Here is a 22,351-nt window from a genome sequence, read left to right on the forward strand (position 1 = left end):
TTGCATTGTTTAAACACCTGAATATTGTTGATCAATTCAGGAATGCTTCTGCTGCATGTGGCATGTAACAGTTAATCATGCTGTGGCTTTATTTTAAATCTCATTTAACATGAGGTAAAATGGATAACCAGCCAAAATCATTATTAGCTGCAAGAGATGTTCTTAAATTCCTCAGTTTATTTTTGTTCCAGCAAAAAATTTAAATTAAATGGCATACAGGTTTGGATTTACTCATTAGGGTGAGTAAATATAGTTTTTATTTTTAGGTGAACTGTCTCTTTAAGAGAATGAAGCAAAGAAAAAGAAGAGTAGGAAATGCATCTGGTCAGCGTCATGGTTGGTCTCCCTTCCCAGTAAACGTCCCTGCTCTATGGCAGCCAATTATATAGCCTTAGCCAAGCATTTGTTGTTGTTCTTTTTTTCTTTTGCGATGGATGTTGTTTGCGGTTTCTCAGAGGAAAGGCCCTCATTAGAGGAGCTGTTGGCTGGAAGGGTGGGTGGAAGTGTGGGACGACTAGACTGTGGGTCACGAGTCTTGCTTTAGCACAGCCACAGCGGAGTTTGTTTATAAGTCTTGTGCGACCCAGATAAAAGTAAAATCCAGCAGCCCCCCCCCCCCCCCATATTTTATTCAAACGTTATTTTATTCACACGTTCCAGAGGTTTCTGGTTTGAATTTTGATGATAATTGGCTTGTGGCATTCTCTTCTCACCATGCTCTCCTCGCTTCATTTATTCAGATAAATGAAGATCTTTCTTTGACCATGATGAGTCATTGTCATCATGGGTAATTTATGTACTTCTTGCAGTTGCTTTGCTTTGAGAGTTTTGCATAGGAATTTTAGACTTTTATCTTAACCCTTTCCTCTGTAATTGGGGGTGATGTGGCCTAGTAAGATCTGGGCTTTAACTGAATGGTTCCATCCCAAAAAAGAAAGCTTATGATAGTATGTACATAATAAAAATAGCTTGGTAACCATGTTTACAAATATATTATTATTGCCGTACAGACGTTTTAATGTAGACTAGTTTTCAGTTCCCATTAATCTCAGTGGTGATTGGCATTACCAAAAAAAAAAAAAAAAAACTGTAATACATTTTCCCCAATTTAAATAAACATAAATTAACCACCTTGATGTAGGACTGTCAGTTTAACCAGTTATTTTGAAAGACTTAAATTAACATTACATTTATTAGCAGACGCTTTTATCCAAAACAACTTAGTGCATTTAGGATTATATATATATATATATATATATATATATATATATATATATATATATATATATATATATATATATATATATATATATAAAATTTTAACAGTATGTGTGTTCCTTGGGAACTGAACCCACAACCTTTTGTACTGCTAACACAATGCTCTACCACTTTTCCACAGGAACGGGAGATTAATATTAGGATACCAACATAAACTGCTTTAAAAAATATATATGCTGGAAATTTATCTTTGATCACAGGAATAAATTACATTTCAAAATACTGTATATTCAAATAGAAAAGCAGTAATTTTAAATATAATTTTTTTTCCCACAATATTACTGCTTTTGCTGTATTTTGAATCAAATAAATGCAAGCTTGGTGAGCAGAAGATAATTCTTAAAAAAAAAAAAAAACATAATTTTTTTTCATGTTTGGTCTTTTTGTATTTATTTAGTTAGTTATTTACCATTCCTATTTTTTTGCTTGTTTTTCACAATGCATATTTTATATAATGCAATATTTTATTATTAAATATTTATTATTACTTTTCGTCTGAAATATTATACCTTTGGAGCTTTTATTACCAAATATTGATGAAAAATTAGTAAGATTGCTTGATTTGCATATCATGCAATGAAGTCAAGTATGCAGTGGTCGTCGTTTGACCTTTCTTGTACAAACACACACACACACACATACATATAAACAGTGCCATCAACTAATATTGGCACCCTTGGTAAATATGAGCAATGGCGCCTGTTAAAATAAATCTGCAAAATTTATCTTTTTGATGTTTAATTCAAAAACAAGATTGTTGAGCTTCACAAAATAGAAAGTAGCTGTAAGAAAATAGCTAAAGCATTGAAAATCCCCCATGACATAAGACGCAAGAAAATTTATAATGGACCATGTTTGGATTTTCCATCAGATAATGACCCAAAGCAAAATCAACACAAAAATGTGTCACTGAGCACAAAATATAGCTTTTACCATGGCTGTCTCAGTTCCCTGACCTGAATCCTGTAGAAAATAAGTGGAGTGAACTAAAGAGAAGAAGCACCAACATGGAGCTGTGAATCTTAAGGATCTGGAGAGATTCTGAATGAAGGAATGGTCTCTGATATCTTATCAGGTGTTCTCCAAACTCATCAGACATTATAAGAGAAAACTCAGAACTGCTCTTGAAAAAAAAGGTCATTACGACAATTAGGTGCCAGTTGGAGTTTCCCCCACTTTCCATTGTTTTACTTCAATAAAAGGTTAGAATTTAGTAAATTTTTTGAATGAAAAGTCAAAAGGATAAACAATGCAGATTTATTTTCACAGCAACCTTTGCTCATATTTACCAAGGGTGCCAATATTAGTGGGCGGCATAGTATGTATATAAGTAGGATGGTTAATGTATATGGTTAATGGGGAATTCCAGTTGTACCGAAAGTTGAATTAAAGTGCGGATATGTTAGCAGAGTTCTGAACAGTTGCTTTGTGACCTCCTGCCTTGAGGACGTGTCAGACAGCTCCTGCATCCAACAACCGCTCACCTTGTCACACCAGAGTAACATCTCCTCTCTACACCTGTCTCCACGCGGCAGGCCGAAGGTTATGGAAGTGCGCGTGACTGTTGAGCTCCATGCGCTGATTGACTAGAGGCGAGAGAAGTGACTCCTCAGCACTTCAGAGACTGTTACCCCGGAGAGAGGTGCAGAACTCTAGCCCGCCGGTCTAGCAAACGCAGACCCGGCCATGGAAGTAATTATCAGCTTTGTCAGAACCCGTCCAAGCCTATCTCTCCTCTTTTCTCTCTCTCTCTCTCTCTCTCTCTCCCATCCTCCTCTCACCCTGTCAAGTTTAAATGGGGCCCATCGCTGCAGAAAAATGCCGGCCCCTACAGGTGAGATTGGACAGGAGAGTGGAGGGATGTGGTTGAGGAGGAGAGGAAGCCCGTGCTCAGTCAATTGAAAAGCTGTCAGAGTGCAAGCGAGCCCCTGGAAAGAGAGTCGACGAGATAAGACGAGGTTCTCATCTGCCAGCTGAGCTCGAGCGAGGTCAAGGCAACGGAGGTCTAATCTAGTTAATTTTAGACCCTCAGTTCAGAAAACATGTCGAGCCGAACTCTGAGCTGATAAAGCCTCGTGACCTACGTGTTATATCAAGTTTGATTTTGTGTTCTATTCTAGCTATTATTTGTTTATCTCGCTTTCTCAAGCATTCAGACGGTAATCCGAGTTGAAGTCGCTGCTTGCAGAGATTTCCATAGTGCGGTAATTCCAAAGTCTTGTTTTCTCCTATCAACGAGAGCTGATTGGAAATAATTAAAGAGCGAGCGGAAGCTAAACCTCGGCGCAGTCCTTGGTATCTACCAATTTTCAGCTAGCGTGGCTCCTTAGCATCAGAATAATGAGCTTGTCTCTTCAAGTTACGAGCACATGCTCCTACACACAGAATGTGTTTTAAGCTAATTTAATCTTTTGTAGTTGGTTTTTTCTTTGCATTTCATTTCCATATTTTTGAATTGCGCTTTGTGCGTTTCCGCCTCGGAAAGGTTTCTGAAGTCGCACTTTGTTCTGTAGCACTCTGCTTCGTTAAGGAGATTAATAATAATAGACAAAATTCTGGTAATTAGCATTTAATCTTTAAGCACGGTGTTATTTATTTACAGATGTGAAATGAGGAAATGAGCGTCCCTTAAACAGGCACGGCTTGTGCTCTTCAAAGCAAAGCAGTTCGTAAGCAGCTCAGCTAATATTTTTATTAAAGACCTCACCTTCAATTTGGTACAATTCAGTTCAGCCCGGGTTTGAGCAAGCCAATTTTCTGCTTCAGACTGCTTTAATAAAACCCTCTGCTCTATCAGAAGCCTTTGCCATTCCTGATGAAGGCAGTTTATTTTAAATTAAAGGAGAGTTTCTTATCTGCCAGAGCAAAGAATGTGACTACAGTAGTTGTTCTTCCTTTCACGGGGTAATTAAAACAAAAAAAACGGTTTAGGCGGGTGATAAAAAAAATACAGGATCTGATAAATGGCGGCCCTCTAACATGTTGCAGATGTGCTATTGATGGAGGTTTATTTCCTTCGCCCTTCTCTTTCGGCCATGTCTGGTTTTCCCAAATGACGATAAGACGCACAACCCTGCTTGAAAAGGGATCGACGGATTGGCTTATCTGTACTCTGCGTCAGAATGATGGCAATTCTTGATGATTTAATTGAACTTGCAAGTGAAACCTAAGCCAGATTGAGCCTTTAAATCGCCTTTCAATTAAGCAGGATGTCAGGCGATCGTCTGAAAGCGGCAGTTGCGGTGAAGCTGGAGGTGGATGCATGGATTCACTTAGCTTAATCAGTCCAGTGATATTCGACATGACACCTGACTAGCCAAGCTTTCGCCAGCTTGACGGCAAAAGTTATTAGTTTGATTGGATAAATTGCACTATAAAGCCGCGTTTTGTTGGTTTAGGATATGTTTTGAACAAAGATACAGTACTTGAGTACCACAGTACCACAAACATTATCCATTTTATTAGTCAAGCCATCAGTAGTCAATACATTTTTTTTGTGGTGTGAAGCCGAAGTACCTTTAAATTTATTGGTATTGCTTTAGGTATGTTTGTATTTGAATGCAACATATATTATTAGAGGTATTTGACCTGTTGTATAAATAACTTGATTGGGTAATAGAAATAATGAAAATGAAAGCTAATCGTTTTTTGTTTGTTTGTTTGCTTAATTGTTTAAGATTATGCTTTTTAGTAAAGGTAATTGTGCAAATAAATACTTAAAAAAAAATATTTTTGTAGATCGTTTTGTATTATTGGTTTAGAATATGTACAGAATATACTTTTTCAGAGACAGTCATTTAACATTTAACAAAAGCAGAATGATTGCATGCTATAAGTTTGGTGTGGCATTGTTAAAACTATTGTAAATTTGGCTGTTTGACTATATAAATCTAACATTTTTACTTTTTTAATAAATTATAAAAATTATTACTTTTTATTAATTTTTTATTACATGATCTGATTCAGTAATTGTAATAATCAGTTATACAGTGTGTCCTGCAGTCTTATTTTGTGCATTATAAGTTTGATTTGAGAACTAGTTAGTCGATATTTTGTTAACTTGACAACCAGCTTGATTAGCTAGATGGATAAATCTCTTTATTAAACCTTTTTGTGCAGTATCCAAACCCAAACTTGCATTAAAGAAAAAAAAACCTGACAATTCTTTAGCTTTCAAATTGACTCTGAAGATGATTAGCATGATTGTTATATTGCTCTATAAACACTCGTTCTTGGCTTTTAGTACAAATTTCTTGCACAGATCTCAGCACATTCATTATCTGAGTCAATAACCATCATTTAAACAGGCATTTCAACAATGGTCATTCGGATTTGCGTTATTAGTTTGAGTGAAGTATTTGTCTGAAGTGAGGATGAATGACAGGTTATTTGCAGCTCTTTTTTGCCTGCAGGGTCTACTGTACAGATGTACCGGGGAGTTTGTTGGGTCTTTTCACCCCCTCCACTTCCTTCCCACTCGCTGGGTTATTTATCATAGTTGTTCTAGTCACTGCCACTCTTGACACTGGTGTTATTAATGAATATCCACTCTGCCGGTAATTCAGTTTAACCTGTCTCCCCGTATTCATTCATTCTACTAAACTATCCACAGGAAGAACGGAATTGGGGGAGGGGTGGGAGGGAGGGAGGAAAGGAAATGTATTTTACAGAGTCTGTTGGTTGCACTTCATATAAAATATTTATTATCACTGCATGTGTACAACAATATCCCTCTGCTTTTGCAGTTAGATGAATTTAGATGAACACTGCCTGCATGGTTCCCTCTCGCTGACCTTTGACCTTTTTCACAGGCCACGTAACGTGGAGCCGGTGTGTTCAAACCTGCAAGCTCAGATCCTGAACTGTTATAGAGAGAACCGTGAGCAGACGCTTCAGTGCTCAGATCTGGCCAAAGAGTACATGCAGTGCATCAATGCAGCTAAGAAGGTAAGAAACCATGAGATTTAGGAGTAATGTTTTTGTGTAGCAGCGTTTGTAACCTTAGTTAAACTCTTAGGGGCGCAGTCAAAATTAATTTTACATTCTGTAATGTCAAAATGTCAGTTCAACATACTTGTCAAATAGACTTGAAAAATGATTTAAAATGAGAAAATATAAAAAAACGTATAATATGAAATAATAATAAAAAATATAAATATAGCACTAACATGCTTTATAATTACTTATAATGTTCATTATATTCACAATTATTTGAATCCATTTTTACTAATGATCTATTAAGTATTATAATGTTTGTCTATTTTTAGTTGAACTTAAAGTTAATAAATAAAAAATATAATGCAAGTATACTAATAAAATAAATCTAATAAGGAAAAAATACTATTATAGTGTTTTTTAAAAATGTATGCTTAACAGATCAATTTTAAATATGAATGTTCATAATTATTTGAATGCTTTTACCTTAAGTTTAGTTTTTAAATTTTTGGTGTTAATTTCATCAAAATTACTATGATGTGTTTACATAAACTATTGAGAGTTTGTGTGCTCTAATGGAAAAAAAAAGTTGAATTTGAATATTATTAATGAATATTAATTACGGTTTATACAGTAACATAAAAAAGTTTCCATTGGTAATAGGCATTCCTGAAGCCCTATTGGTAGATCATGGTACTAGAAACACCAAGATCATGGATGTAATTCATTTGGGACACAAAAACTGATGAAATTTATCCCTTGAATGCACTGCAAGTCACTTTGTATAAACGCGTCTGCCAAATGCATAAATAAAAATGTAAATGGCCATTGGCATTCACACTGAATTGTGCTACATTTGCATAGAGTTAATCTCTCGCCAGTGGTCTGTAGCTCATGTCGCCTCAAACCTCGTGGAAAGTGACTCACTTTCTAGTTATTTTGTTAAAAATCGCTGTCAGGTGAACGCCTCCTAAAGATCAGAAAGAGAGACTGGAAAATTTTCATTGTTACTGACACAGAAACATTGATTAACATAATATTGGAACTTAAAGGTACAGTTCAACAAAATGTGCATAATAACTGTATAATAAAATCATAATAACTGTAATGTTTTTTCTTCTGTGGAACACACAAGATATTTTGGAAAATATTGTTTTTCATTGGACCCAAATATTCTTTAAAGTATCTTGATTTTCACATCCTTCATTTGTGTGTGTTCTACAGTAGAATAAAACCATACTGGTTTGGACTGAAGGCATCCGGGTGAGTCAGTGATGTCATGGGTGAACTATTAAAAATAAAAACCTGGGTTCACGTCATCAGTCTTTTCTCAGACTTTACAGTCACTGCATTGTTTCCTGTCGGTCTGCGCGCCCTTGCTGCATCGCTGTAGGTAAAGGTGTCCTTAACAAGGTGTTAATTCTCCTGGAGTTTTACTTTTAAAGTTCAGTTGTAGCCAGGCAACAGCAGAATAATGGCTCCACTCCATCACACCCACAGTCGCAAGGAAAGAGGGAGAGAGGAAGAAAGAAAGTGTGTGTGTGTGTGGATGGGATGCTGGCTCACTTGTACACACTGCACTCAAGGAGTGTGTGATAATCACTGCTATGGCAACGGCTCGCAGTACCAGGATGTGGATCTGGTGTGCGGGGTGCTGCTGCCGGCAGGTTATCGCTCTCACTTCCTCATTCCCCTCACCTCCACTCACCCGTGCTGTATTGTAACTGTTGAATGCAAGTGTCGACTCTGTTTAATTGCTATTACTTAGCAGCACTGGTACTCAATACGAGTTGAAAACGTCCTTGATGTTTGGCCAGTTTTTTGTTTTTGTTCTCGCCTTGAGTCTTTCTGAATTGAGAATGTTCATAAAAGGGTTTTCAGTGCAGTTTGATCAAGCAATTTTGTGTGTGTGCAGTTTCATGCTGCGTCTTTGTCCAACTTTTCACATAAGCAGGGAATAGCTGTTACTACAAAAGCAGGAGGTGGTAAACACAAAATCCAGATCAATGGTATTCGTTTGGCTAATCGAACATCGTTCTCTTATGTGCACAAAGCCTCAGGATATTTGTTCACTTTGTGGACCAGAGGCAAGTGTAAAAAAAAAAAAAAAAAAAAAAGTGTTAAAAAAAATTGGTTGAACATGACCTCAAAATTGACCATAAAAAAGTGTGAGGTTAAGGAAGTGAGCCATTGACCAAAATTGGAAATTATTTTCTTCACCTTCATGCTTCAAACCTGTTACCTGCATGACTTTATTAATTTCTATAAAAAAAAATGTCAGTGATTTTAATTACTTAAATTCAGTCTTTTCTTACAAAAAGCTTTGGAATCTTATTATGGCATTCTATGTATAAAAACATAATATATCATCTTATCTTATGTTAACAGAAAATGCAAACTACAACAGGTTATTAATAACATGAGGTGAGTATGTGATGAGAGGTTTCTCTTTTTTTGGGTGAATAATTGAGTTAAATGACAGAATGTCAGATTATACTATAAGTAACATTTGCTGAGGTGAGTCACCTCTAGATAATATATTTTTTTAGCACAGCACTTGTTACCTGTCAGTATTATAGAACAGACGTTGCTTGCTAGAGGTGTGAAATATAACACAGTCAACCTTGTTATAATTGAGCTGCGTTTAATTAGACTCCAGCAATTGAACAATGATTTTGACTAAATATGGGTTTAGTACAAGGAAACCTATTTACATATAAGTTTAATGAGCTTGGGGTCAGACTTAGAGATTCTTGTTCTTTAACCCCTTAACTGTCACTCACATTTTTGAACATTGACTTTGTAGTGCACAATCCAAACTTAAATTTGTATAATTCATGAATGAAAATATTTTGTAACATGATATTGATGTACCATTTTCATGGTAATACAATGTCTGATTTTAAAATGGGTTTTAAAGGATGAATTTTGAGATTTTAAGTTTTCAGTCGATATATAATTTCTGATGATTTCTAAAATGTGATAGAGAAAAAGGCAACAGTCTCTTTTTTTTTTAAACAAAGGTCAAAACTCCAGTTATAATTTAGATTTTTGAGGGTGCACTCTTGTTTTTAAAAAAAACATTGGTAAAATATATATTTGGGAGTCTTTGACCTTTCCAACCATATATAGTTTGTCAAGATTAGATTAGTTTTGATTGTAATATAGTGAAGTAAATGTAGGCGTCCCACAAGGGGGACGAGGTGATAGTTAACAGGTTAAATTGACAGTATAGACTTTAGAATTTTACAAAAGATTCAAAATAAATACGGTTCTTTTGAACATATTTATCAGAGAATCCTGGAAAATGCAGATTCTTGTAAAATGCAGTACAATAGTAATAAAATTAATAAGAATAATACATGTATAAATTTGTGTGTGTAGATTAATATATTCAGAATTAAATAATTCTAGAATGATTTCTGAAGGATCATGTGCCTGCTAAAAATTTGGCTTTGTCATTTTAGGAATAAATTATTAAATAAATATATATGAAGCATAAAACAATTTTCATTTTTGTAATTTTTATTTATTTTCACATTATTAGTGTTTTAATGTACTTTTGATCAAGACATGTAAATAATAAAATAAAAAACAGAAATTGCTTACCCCAATCTTTTGAACGCAAGTAACATTTTATTTATATGGCACTTTTAAAGCTACAACGCACAATGTGATTAACACAATATAAAAACACAGTCATTAAAGATACATTTATAAAGAGCTATACACAATATATGATAAAGCAAAAAATATCAAACCCAAAATACACCGCAACAAAAAACAAATCACAAAATATTAGAAGCACATCTATACAGGTATGTTTTCAATTTAAATAAAAAAACTAAACAAAAAAAAAACCAGACACGCATTGAGTTGAACTAATATCCACTGGCAAACTATTCCATAGTTTTGGAGCCCTCACTGCAAATGTTCTCCTTTTGTTTTATATCTAGCTCTTTTAAGCAATTCATTAAAAGAAGATCTAAGACATCTCCCTGGTCGTAGAGCTACTGTTTTTAAGTTTTAAATGTAAGAAAACAAGTTATAGCTACGTATAAAATAGATATGTGTTCAAATGTATATATTTCTTATACTTAGTGGTAATGAATCAGCCTAATTTTTTCAGTGCTTTAAGACTTAATAATAACTAAAATAAAATATGAACTGCTAGTGTTTAAATTAGTACTAATAATAATCATATTTATATAACATTTATTAAAAAAAAATAATTGAATGTATAATAATAAAGTATTATACTTAATAGTAATAATGATTTTATTATTATTATTATTATGATTATTATTATTATTAAAACTAATTTAACAACAAGATTAAAACTACTTCTTTGAAAATAATTTAAAAAGTTATAGCTAAATATAAAATGTTTGGGTATAATATATCCAAATGTTCAAAGTAAACAATTATCACTTTTAATCGTGATTTTAAATTCAACCTAATTGTTTTTGTTCTTCTACTTCTTATTTAATTTAAATATAATGTTTTTCCTATATTAAGTGGTAATGAACCAGCCTAATTTTCCAGTGCTTAAAAATGCCAAATGTGATTAGCGACGACTGATTAGCCGACTAGATTTCCAGGCAACACACCAACTAGTCAATTTTGTAAGTATGTAGTTTTGCTCATCCCAAGTTCAAGCATAGATCAAAGCCAAATCTTCTCATCATAGCAGTTCCCATACAGCTGTTTGAAGCTATAGAAGCCCTTATTAGAGAAACTCTCTCTTGCGCTTGACACACTTCACTTTGGGAAGGCTGCATGCCCTGGAATGAAGGGAGACGGAGAAATGGAGTGAGTGCCGAGCGATCCATTTGTGCCGGGAGTGAACCCCGTGTACTCCGTCTGAGGGGGCACCTACGCTTCCCTGGGCATTGTCTGGGATAATGACTCCAAGATTGGCTGATTCCTCCATCCTACACGCTCCAGCCTGCTCCGGGATCTTCCGCTCATTTACGGACAGGGCTAGACACACGACTTTGATGGTGATTGATTGTTTTGAGCTACCTTGCACAGAGGAAAGGAAGAAGAGAGAGAGAGAGAGATGCTCGTGAACGACTGCTGAAGGAGAGATGGAGGGGAGGAGATATAGAAGGGATAAAAAAAAAAACAACGATGGAAGGGAAGAGAAGGAGAGTGGGAGAAGGGAATAGGCTAGTTAGCCCTGCGTGTCTGGTGCTGGATTGATGCTGTGGGGCGGCAGGGGCTGTTGTGTCAAGGCTGAACTTTTTGAGAGGCTGCCCAAAACTTTTAATGCTGTTTCTCCCAGCACTTAATTTGCCCCCAAAGCCCCAGCTCTGCCATCAGCATCACTGCAGGCTCAAGGGCTAATGCCCCCATGTGTGTGTGTGTGTGTGTGTGTGTTGAAGTGTATATGACAGTTCAGGCCAGTGCATGCTCTTGTAACAGATGTTTCAGAGTGCCTGCCCACATATAGAATTACATCAATGTTCATATGACCTCTGAGATATTATAAATACAGTGAATATAGGTAGAGGAGTGTGAGAGACTGCGGGGTGCTCTGCTCAATGATTGTTGCTGCTGCAGCATAGTTTAAATTATTCTAATGTGAGTAGTTAACTCTTGATCGGGACTTCTAGAGACTTATTATTTTAGACTTCTACCCTAGAACTCTATAATTTTTTCCAAATTGTAATTTATTACAAACTAACTAACTTCAGCCAAGTATGGTGACCCATACTCAGAATTTGTGCTCTGCATTTAACCCATCAGAAATGCACACACACAGAGCAGTGAACACACACACCCGGAGCAGTGGGCAGCCATTTATGCTGCGGCGCCCGGGGAGCAGTTGGGGGTTCGATGCCTTGCTCAAGGGCACCTAAGTCGTGGTATTGAAGGTGAAGAGAGAGCTGTTCATGCACTCCCCCCACCCACAATTCCGTCCGGCCCGAGACTAGAACCCACAACCCTTCGATTGGGAGTCCAACCCTCTAACCATTAGGCCACGACTTCCCACCCAACTCTAACTCTAACCCAAACCATAATACAGCTTGCCTTAATACAATTTGAAGGTTATGTTTTTCAATTATTGTTGTTGTTATATAACTCATAATATTTAATAATAATTATAATAAGATATAAACCACTAATATTTAAATGACTGATAATAAAAATATTTATATTAAGTTATAATATTATACTAAAATAATTACATGTAAAAACAGCAGTTATATGATAATTATATGTATTATTATGGTTGCACTAACAGGACTGTAAAATAAAGTGCTACCATTATTATTATTATTATTATTATTACTACTAATTCTACTATTATTACTACTATTACTGCTGCTGTTAATAAAATATTATACTTAATAGTAATAATAATAGTAATAATTAATTATTATGATAATTATTATGGATATTATTAAAACATAAATTTAATAACAAGAATAAATAGCATTTTAAATATGATCCAAAAAAAAGGCTTCATACATGCAACATGAGCAGTTTTTAATTAGATTGTATAATTTCGAAATTTGAAGCAAAAACAGAATGATTTGACTTCAGTTTTGTAAAACTATACATAAAAAATATCTGCATGAAAAAGAAATAGCAGGTGAGCTGAACGGGGTCTAAAGGGGTCTTGGGGGCCTTGAGAAGTTTTGACATGCCCTGACTTTTGTGATTTTTTTTTTATTTATTTTTTTTTTTTTTTACAGTTGCTTATAAACATATACATGGCTAAAGCCTGAAAACACTATATTCAGTACAAACTGGGCTACAATAATATGTAAATAGCAATTATGTACCTGATTATGTTTTTGAGAAAACAACATTTATGCATGGTTAGTGAGAAACGTCTCGGTTACGTACGTAACCCTCGTTCCCTGATGGAGGGAACGGAGACGTTATGTCGACCGACAAATGGGGTCTCACTTGGGAGGCCAATCATCTCTGATTTTAAGAGAAAACGCCAATGAAATTGGCAAGTGGATTAACACACCTGAGCCACTCCCCGTGTCAGCGGGTATAAATAGGGTGACAGGTGCATCCACTCATTAGGTTTTACGCTGAGGAGCCGAGAACATGTCCCGGCAACAGCGAATGGTTCAAGGTTGTGGCATGGGGACATAACGTCTCCGTTCCCTCCATCAGGGAACGAGGGTTACGTACGTAACCGAGACGTTCCCTATCTGTCGGTCACTACGAGTTATGTCGACCGACAAATGGGGTCCTATGGAAAACGCCATAACCTGAACCTCGTCACAACCCTGAGGCGCTGCAATTGTTGACAAGCCTTGGCGTGCCACAAAAGCTACGCTTAAGGTCGTAACCTTCCCAAAGCCCCAGCGCAAATTCACTGACCTTGGTACCGAAGGGGCCAAAGGGTGAGTACATCGCTGCTGGAGAAGGCCATGCTGCTGTTCCGCCCACATAAAATAAATGGAAGGGATTTTAACCTTCAGTGAAAGATTGCTTCAAATCTTCCCTATTTGTTCTTTCAGCTGGCAAGACAATGGGGAAGCGAGCCTAGGAAAGGCCGCTACGGAGACCACATCCTACCCGTAGGGAGGTGACATGTGGATATACCGATATGGACTGACCCAGGGGGCAGTACTACATATGGAAAGGGTCTCTGAGGCAGGTCCTACCTTGGAGCAGGGATGGAACGGCTGCCAGAAGAGACTGACAGAGCGATCTGTCAAGGGAAGACACGGGTTTGCCAAAAGGGAAACCTTACCGTGGAAGAAAACACATATGGGATTACCCGTAGGGAACCCAGCCATATGGACACCTAGCCCAGTACAGGGGCTGACCGGCTCCGGGCATGCTAACGCCAGTACTGGGCCTGGCGACAGACTGCTCCGCCAAGTCTGACGCCGAGGGTGCTGGAGGATGCTCGACCAGGGTACGCCAACCGGGGAACTCTACTGGGAGAAGAAGGCGCTCACATCCCCGTGTTAGGGGGAATGGCGGAGCAAGCGAGACACCCAGCCAGCCCTTCCCGCCAATTACCTGTTACCCAACACACGGGAGGAAACTGGCTCTACACGGAGGTTGTAAAACCTCGCAAAGGTGTTAGGTGTCGCCCAGCCCGCAGCTCGACAAACGTCTGCCAGAGAGGCGCCGTGCGCCAACGCATAGGAGGAGGCCACACTCCGTGTGGAGTGGGCCCTCACCCCCAGGGGGCACGGCTCGCCTTGGGAATGGTAAGCCAAGGCGATGGCGTCCACTATCCAGTGGGCCAACCTCTGCTTAGAGACAGCCTTCCCCTTCTGCTGACCTCCAAAGCAGACCAGGAGCTGCTCAGAGCTTCTGAAGCTCTGGGTGCGGTCCACGTATATGCGAAGCGCTCTTACGGGACACAGCAACGACAAGGCTGGATCTGCCTCCTCCAGGGGCAGCGCTTGCAGGTTCACCACCTGGTCTCGGAAGGGAGTGGTGGGAACCTTGGGCACGTATCCAGGCCGGGGTCTCAGGACAACGTGAGAGTAGGCCGGCCCGAACACAAGGCACTCTTCACTTACCGAAAATGCTTGGAGGTCCCCGACCCTCTTGATGGAAGTGAGCGCGATCAGGAGCGCTGTCTTGAGAGACAGGAACTTCAGCTCAACCGAATCCAGCGGCTCAAAGGGACCCCTCTGAAGTCCCGCCAGGACAATAGAGAGGTCCCAGGAGGGAATCAGGGGTGTCCTAGAAGGATGTAACCTTCTGGCACCCCTCAGGAACCTAACGATCAGGTCATGCCTCCCCAGGGACCGGCCGTCCACTGCATCGTGATGTGCTGCAATGGCAGCCACATACACCTTCAGGGTGGAGGGTGACAGCCCACGCTCCAGCCTACCTTGCAGGAAAGAAAGCATGACTCTGATCGGGCATCTCCGGGGGTCTTCTCGGTGAGAAGAACACCAATTCGTGAACAGACTCCACTTCAGAGCATAGGCCTGCCTCGTAGAAGGGGCTCTAGCCTGAGTGATAGTGTCTACCCCCGCTGGGGGCAGATCACTGAGGTCTGCCGCGTCCCGTCTAGAAGCCACACGTGGAGGTTCCAGAGATCTGGACGCGGGTGCCAAATGGTGCCAAGCCCCTGAGAGAGAAGGTCTCTCCTCAGGGGGATGCGCCAGGGAGGGGCTGTCACGAGGAGCATGAGTTCCGAAAACCAGGTCCGGGTGGGCCAGTAAGGCGCAACCAACAGGACCTGTTCCTCGTCCTCCCTGACCTTGCACAGTGTCTGTGCGAGCAGGCTCACTGGGGGAAACGCATACTTGCGTAAAGCCCGAGGCCAGCTGTGTGCCAGTGCATCTGTGCCCAGGGGGGCCTGGGACAGGGAATAGTACAGCTGGCAGTGGGAGGACTCGTGGGAAGCAAACAGGTCTACCTGGGCTTCCCCGAATCGACTCCAAATCAGCTGGACCGTCTGGGGATGGAGTCGCCATTCCCCGGGGAAAGTGAGCTGTCGTGAGAGCGCGTCGGCTGCACGATTGAGCTCCCCCGGGATGTGGACAGCGCGCAGCGACTTGAGCCATGTCTGACTCCAGAGGAGGAGATGACGGGCGAGTTGAGACATGCGGCGTGATCGTAACCCGCCTTGTCGGTTGATGTACGAAACAGCCGCAGTGTTGTCCGTGCGGACCAACACGTGCTTGTCCAGCACTAGCGGACGAAACCGTCGCAAAGCTAGATGCACTGCCAGCAACTCCAGGCAGTTGATGTGCCAAAGCAGTCGAGGTCCTGTCCAGGACCCTGAGGCTGCCTGCCCGTTGCATGTCGCGCCCCAGCCCGAGTTGGAGGCATCTGTTGTGACAACAACGTGCCGGGACACTTGTTCTAAGGGCACACCGGCCCGTAGAAAGGCAAGGTCCGACCAAGGACTGAATAGGCGGCGACACATCAGTGTGATGGTGACACGATGTGTACCGCGGCGCCATGCCCATCTCGGGACTCGGGAGTGTAACCAGTGCTGAAGTGGTCTCATATGAAGCAACCCGAGCGGCGTGACTGCGGCTGCGGATGCCATATGCCCCAGGAGCCTCTGAAAGTGTTTCAGCGGTACCACTGTCCTGCCTCTGAAGGAACTCAGGCAGTTCAGCACTGAGTGGGCACGCTCGCTGGTGAGACGTGCCGTCATACTCACCGAGTCTAACTCCATACCGAGATAAGAGATTCTCTGCACAGGGGAGAGCTTGCTCTTCTCTCGGTTGACCTGAAGCCCCAACTGACTGAGGTGCCGAAGCACGAAGTCCCTGTGATCGCACAACTCTTCTCGGGACCGGGCCATAATGAGCCAGTCGTCGAGATAGTTGAGGATCCTGATGCCCACTTCCCAAAGTGGGGCAAGGGCGCCCTCCGCGACCTTCGTGAAGACACGGGGGGACAGGGAGAGCCCGAAGGGGAGGACCTTGTACTGCCATGCCTGACCCTCGAAAGCAAAGCGCAGGAACGGTCTGTGACGAGGGAGGATAGAGACATGAAAGTACGCGTCTTTCAGGTCGATCGCTGCAAACCAGTCCTGGGGCTGAACGCATTTGATAATGCGTTTCTGCGTCAACATCCTGAACGGGAGCTTGTGTAGGGCCCGATTCAAGACTCGCAGATCCAGGATAGGTCGAAGGCCACCGCTCTTCTTGGGCACGATGAAGTAAGGGCTGTAAAACCCCGTCCTCATCTCGGCTGGAGGGACCGGCTCGATTGCATCCTTCGCCAGGAGGACAGCAATCTCCTCGCGCAAGACAGGGGCGTCCTGGACTGCCACCGAAGTCTCGAGCACGCCATTGAACTTTGGGGGTCGCCAGGCGAATTGAATCGCATAGCCGAGTCGAACCGTCCGGATGAGCCAGCGTGACGGGTTGGGCAGCGCAAGCCACGCTCCCAGATACCGTACAAGTGGCACCAAAGGGACAGTCGACATACCCGCAGTGGTGCAGCGATGGGGAGTCGTGCCGGAAGGCCCAGAAGGCACTGCGTCCTGGGTCATCGCAACCACACTCCTCGTGTTCCCGGAGGAACTGGCCAGAGACGCGTGGAGAGGCGTTGCGTCTCCGAACCGCGACCTGCTGGCCGCTGGCGAAAGGGGGCGTTGTGGGTGAGAGTGAGGAAGCTGTGCGTCGCTCATTGTCAAGCCACGAGCCTTGCAACTCGGAGGAAGGAGAATTTGCTCTTTTATTGAAAATGTGGGTCCGGCCAGTGGCGGAACAGAACAAAACAGAAACTGAAGATTCTCCGCCCGGCCCTCCTCCGGGGGAAGGAGTGGCGCTGTCTTCGCCATCTCCTGAAGAGCAGTTCTCCGCATCTCCGAGTTGCCCGTGTCAGGGCCGCTTGGTCGACTTCCTGGAGGACTTCGCAGCCGGGAGTGACACGGGGGGCGCCGCTCTCCTGCGCGGGGCTCGACGCGCCGGCCTCGAAGAACTCTCAGCACGGGGCGGAGCTGGCGTAGAGGACGCAGGGGGGCGCCCACGGCGACGAGCAGGCTGAGGCGCTACCCGCGACGGAACGGTGGCAGCCGGAGAGACACGTCGGGGCAGGATGTGCTGGATGGCCTCAGTCTGCTTCTGTACCGCCGAGAACTGCTGGGCAAAGTCCTCGACAGTGTCGCCGAACAGGCCTGCCTGGGAGATGGGGGCGTCGAGAAAGCGCGCTTTGTCCATGTCCCTCATCTCAGCCAGGTTCAGCCAGAGATGCCGCTCCTGGACCACCAGCGTGGACATCGCCTTCCCGAGGGACCGCGCCGTGACCTTCGTTGCCCGTAAGGCGAAGTCAGTTGCCGTGCGCAGCTCCTGCATCAACCCCGGGTCGGTACCACCCTCGTGCATGGCTTTGAGTGCCTTGGCTTGGTGTACCTGCAGGATAGCCATGGCATGCAGGGCAGAGGCAGCTTGGCCCGCAGCACTGTAAGCCTTGGCAGCGAGTGCGGCCGTCAGCTTACAGGCCTTGGACGGGAGGCGCGGACGATTCCTCCAAGTGGCGGCGTTTTGTGGGCACAAGTGCACCGCAACCGCCCTCTCCACCTGGGGAACCTCTACGTACCCCCTGGCTGCCCCGCCATCGAGGGTGGTGAGGATGGAAGAGGGAGAAGAGCGGCTTCTGGCCGTGAAAGGGGCCGTCCACGACTTCGTCACCTCTTCATGCACCTCCGGGAAGAAAGGCACCGGAGCAGAACGAGGTTGTGAGCCGCGTCCCGCGCCGAGAAACCAATCATCCAGCCGTGAGGGCTCGGGACTGGGCGGTGTAGTCACCTCCAGTCCGATACTCACGGCTGCCCGGGCAAGCATGGCCGACAACTCCAAGTCCGATTCGGCAGTAGCGACAACACCCGAGGGGGGCAGCCCCGCCGAACCTTCATCCTCAGAGGTCGATAACCCATCCCCCGATGCAGCAATCGACATCTGGTCTTCGGGCGGCGCACCGAAAGACACGCTGGGACCGCTGTGAGACGGCCCAGCAGAATCAATCGGCAGCTGCACGGGACAGTCGCTGCGTGAGGAGTGAGAGGTCCGTGGGGCGTGGCCCGGCGGAGAAGCTCTCACTGTGATCCTCAGATCTCCCAGAGCGCCAGCCGGCGGCCCTCTGCTCGAGCCAGAGAGACCGGGACGGGTGGCGACAGAGGGGTCTGCTGCACTCCCCTTGAGGAGTGAGAGACGCGATCGCAGCGCTGCCATGTTCATACGCCCACAGTAGACGCATGAATCATCCACGAGCGCAGCCTCAGCGTGTTGGACGCCCAGACACTGCAGACAACGCTCGTGACCGTCAACCGAAGACAGGAAACGACCGCATCCAGAAGGACACGGACGAAACGGCATCTTGAAAAAGACGCGAATCGTCCGTGATTTGCTCTTTTAGAGAACTGTCTCTTTTAGCCGAAGCGCCCAGGGGAATCGCCGTCTCGCAGGGACACCACTGTCACACCGACCAGGAACAGCTCTACCAAAAACAAAGATGAATGGCTTTGTAGTGATCTTCTTCATCGACTACTCGGCTCCGAAGCAAAAATCTAATGAGTGGATGCACCTGTCGCCCTATTTATACCCGCTGACACGGGGAGTGGCTCAGGTGTGTTAATCCACTTGCCAATTTCATTGGCGTTTTCTCTTAAAATCAGAGATGATTGGCCTCCCAAGTGAGACCCCATTTGTCGGTCGACATAACTCGTAGTGACCGACAGATAGGGAACTACAATTTTGAAGTCACTGAAATAAGGTCATGAAAGACATTGGTTCACAAGATTGTCAAACCTGGAGCTTGGAGCCTAGAATTTTTGCTTCAAAATGTTGTGAAATCATCTTGTTTACCCGCTCACAGAAAACAATACATTGATTTAAATTTTCTAAGACACTTTTTCTTTCAAAAGGGCATATGTGAGTAGGCGCGATTGACCATGAATATTATTGTGATTTACACCTGAGAAGACAAAGAACCGCATAATGAGCTGCATAATGAGCCTTTCAGTCAGGTGTGTGACTGAGAGGGAAGAGTTTCAAGAAGAAATGTGAGGACAAAATAAATGTCTATATTTTTATATTTGTAGTTTATTTAGAATATATTTAATTATCCCACAAAATAACTTGTGATTCACTTGCGAGTGCAGTTGTAGGTTTGGTGAGCAGAAGTTCAATTCTTTACAAAAACATGAAAAATCCTACTGTTCAGAAGCTTTTGACTGGTATTGTGTCATGTTGAAATACACAAATGAACATCACATACCTAGCATTTCCAAATTGTATATTGTCTATGTGCTCTAAAGGACATACTTTTTTTTTAAGAGTCTCATGGGAGTGTGTGCCTCACTTGGTCTTAGCTGTGTTCCAGGTTCCTGAGTGGGCTGCTTATTTGCACTGGTTTCTTTTGCAATGTTACCGTCACATCTGAAAAAAAAAAAGTGAGCATGCTGTTTACAAAATTAAACTACATTATTAACATTATTGTGATTGTCACTGATACTAGTAGTAATTTATAGAAAAAAAGAACACAATTACCACATAGCATATTTTTTTATCAGTGATACTGACAGCTTACTTGATACATTGGTCACACTTTATTTTAAGGTCCAATTCTCACTATTAACAAACCATTAACTATGATTTTTGCCTCAATTAACTTCTAATTTGCTGCTTATTAATATTTTATAAGGTAGTTGTTAAGTTTAGGATATTGGGTTAGGATTATGGATGCCATGCATTATACGCACTTTATAAGCTCTTATAAGCACTAACAGCCAATATGTTAATAATAGGCATGCTAATAAGCAACTAGTTATAAGTGAGAATTGGACCCTATACTAAAGTGTTACTGATACATTTATACCTCAGACGATCACAAACACCAATAAATACATCAGAGCAGATATTCATGAGCAGAAGCTTTGTTACACAAGCATGCTTTGTATGTAAGCCTATGCAATATATATACAAGTTGATAAAAAAAGACTCACTTCATTCTTTTTTCCGAGGTAATCCAAAGCTTATTCCTCTCAGTGTGTCGTCTTGTGGTGAATTATGTCTTATTCCTCTCAGCGCGAAGCAAACAGTAAAATAAAAAAAACTTGAAACATCTCGCTGCTTTGTTTGCTGTCATGTGGGTGTTTACACGCCGCGAGCTTAATGTCTTATAAATAGCTCGCTCAGTGCGAGACATGGTCGCATTAGACATAATGAAGGGAGATGTGAAAGACTGGACATCGCGTTGTTTTCATATGGATTACTTTATCACAGAATATTTGATTTCGATAAGAAATTAACTTTCTTAGAAAATAACTTGCTGAGTTTAAATGTAGACATGTCAAGCTTTCTATAGATATATCTCATTTTTCTTTTAGTATTTGCTGAGTCACAGTTAATTTTAATCATGTGTTTCTAAATGAAGATCATGAAGATTTGTTCATTTATTTTGTAAATGCAGTTTTGTTCGAAGATTTGTTGTTATTGTGTGCATATACAAATGAAAGTAGACCCTTTACAGATTCCATTGATGTATTGCTTTTATCTGTATGATCAAAACTGAAAGTGTAATTTAAGGTATTTTCGGTGTTATCAGTAGAAAATGCCGTTTGTTGACTCGAGGGTTAAAGGGTTTCCTTGGTTTCCGCTGTAAACAAAGCAATACTGCACTTATGAACTATGCATTATACAGAGGCAAGATGAAAATAAAAATACCATCTAATCTCTTCTAAAGTGTAAGTTCCCCTCAGACATACATTCATACAAACTCCTACCCCTCCTATCGCCACTTGTTTAGCATCTCAACCGATGCTAAACAAGTCTAAACATATATATATATATATATATATATATATATATATATATATATATATATATATATATATATATATATATACATACCAAAAGTTTGGACACACCTTCTCATTCAAAGAGTTTTCTTTATTTCCATGACTATGAAAATTGTAGATTCACACTGAAGGCATCAAGGGCTATTTGACCAAGAAGGAGAGTGATGGGGTGCTGCGCCAGATGACCTGGCCTCCACAGTCACCGGACCTGAACCCAATCGAGATGGTTTAGTGGTGAGCTGGACCGCAGACAGAAGACAAAAGGGCCAACGAGTGCTAAGCATCTCTCGGGGAACTCCTTCAAGACTGTTGGAAGACCATTTCAGGTGACTACCTCTTGAAGCTCATCAAGAGAAAGCCAAGAGTGTGCAAAGCAGTAATCAAAGCAGAAGGTGGCTACTTTGAAGAACCTACAATATGACATATTTTCAGTTGTTTCACACTTTTTTTTTTATGTATATAATTCCACATGTGTTAATTCATAGTTTTGATGCCTTCAGTGTGAATCTACAATTGGCATAGTCATGAAAATAAAGAAAACTCTTTGAATGAGAAGGTGTGTCCAAACCTTTGGTCTGTACTGTATATATGTATGTGTATGTATGTAATTTGTTAGATTTAATATTAATAATATTATAATACTTTGATAAAACACAAAAACCTATGTTCAATAAGTTAATTGTAAATTATTTAATTTTAAATTATTATTATTATTATTGCTATTATTATTGCATTTAATTATTTTAACATTGGTTTGTTTTACTAGATTGTTTTTGCTTCTGTTATATTAAAGCAATATGCTTCTGTTATATTAAAGCAATATGCTACTCAAGGCTGCTTTGTGTTGTACCTAACAACACTCTTAATTGT

At 41.7% G+C, this 22,351-nt stretch overlaps 1 protein-coding gene across 2 annotated transcripts in view; it reads left to right on the plus strand.

The window, feature by feature from the left end:
• The window catches only part of chchd6a (coiled-coil-helix-coiled-coil-helix domain containing 6a), a 74,698-nt gene that overhangs the window by 35,929 nt on the left and 16,418 nt on the right, over window positions 1-22,351 (plus strand). For both annotated transcript variants that reach the window (XM_026200135.1, XM_026200136.1), the window contains one exon: window positions 6,090-6,225. In XM_026200135.1, coding sequence (XP_026055920.1) covers window positions 6,090-6,225 — 136 coding nt within the window. The remainder of the gene's footprint in view (window positions 1-6,089; window positions 6,226-22,351) is intronic.

Source organism: Carassius auratus, chromosome 23, assembly GCF_003368295.1.
Source record: "Carassius auratus strain Wakin chromosome 23, ASM336829v1, whole genome shotgun sequence".
NCBI lineage: Eukaryota > Metazoa > Chordata > Actinopteri > Cypriniformes > Cyprinidae > Carassius > Carassius auratus.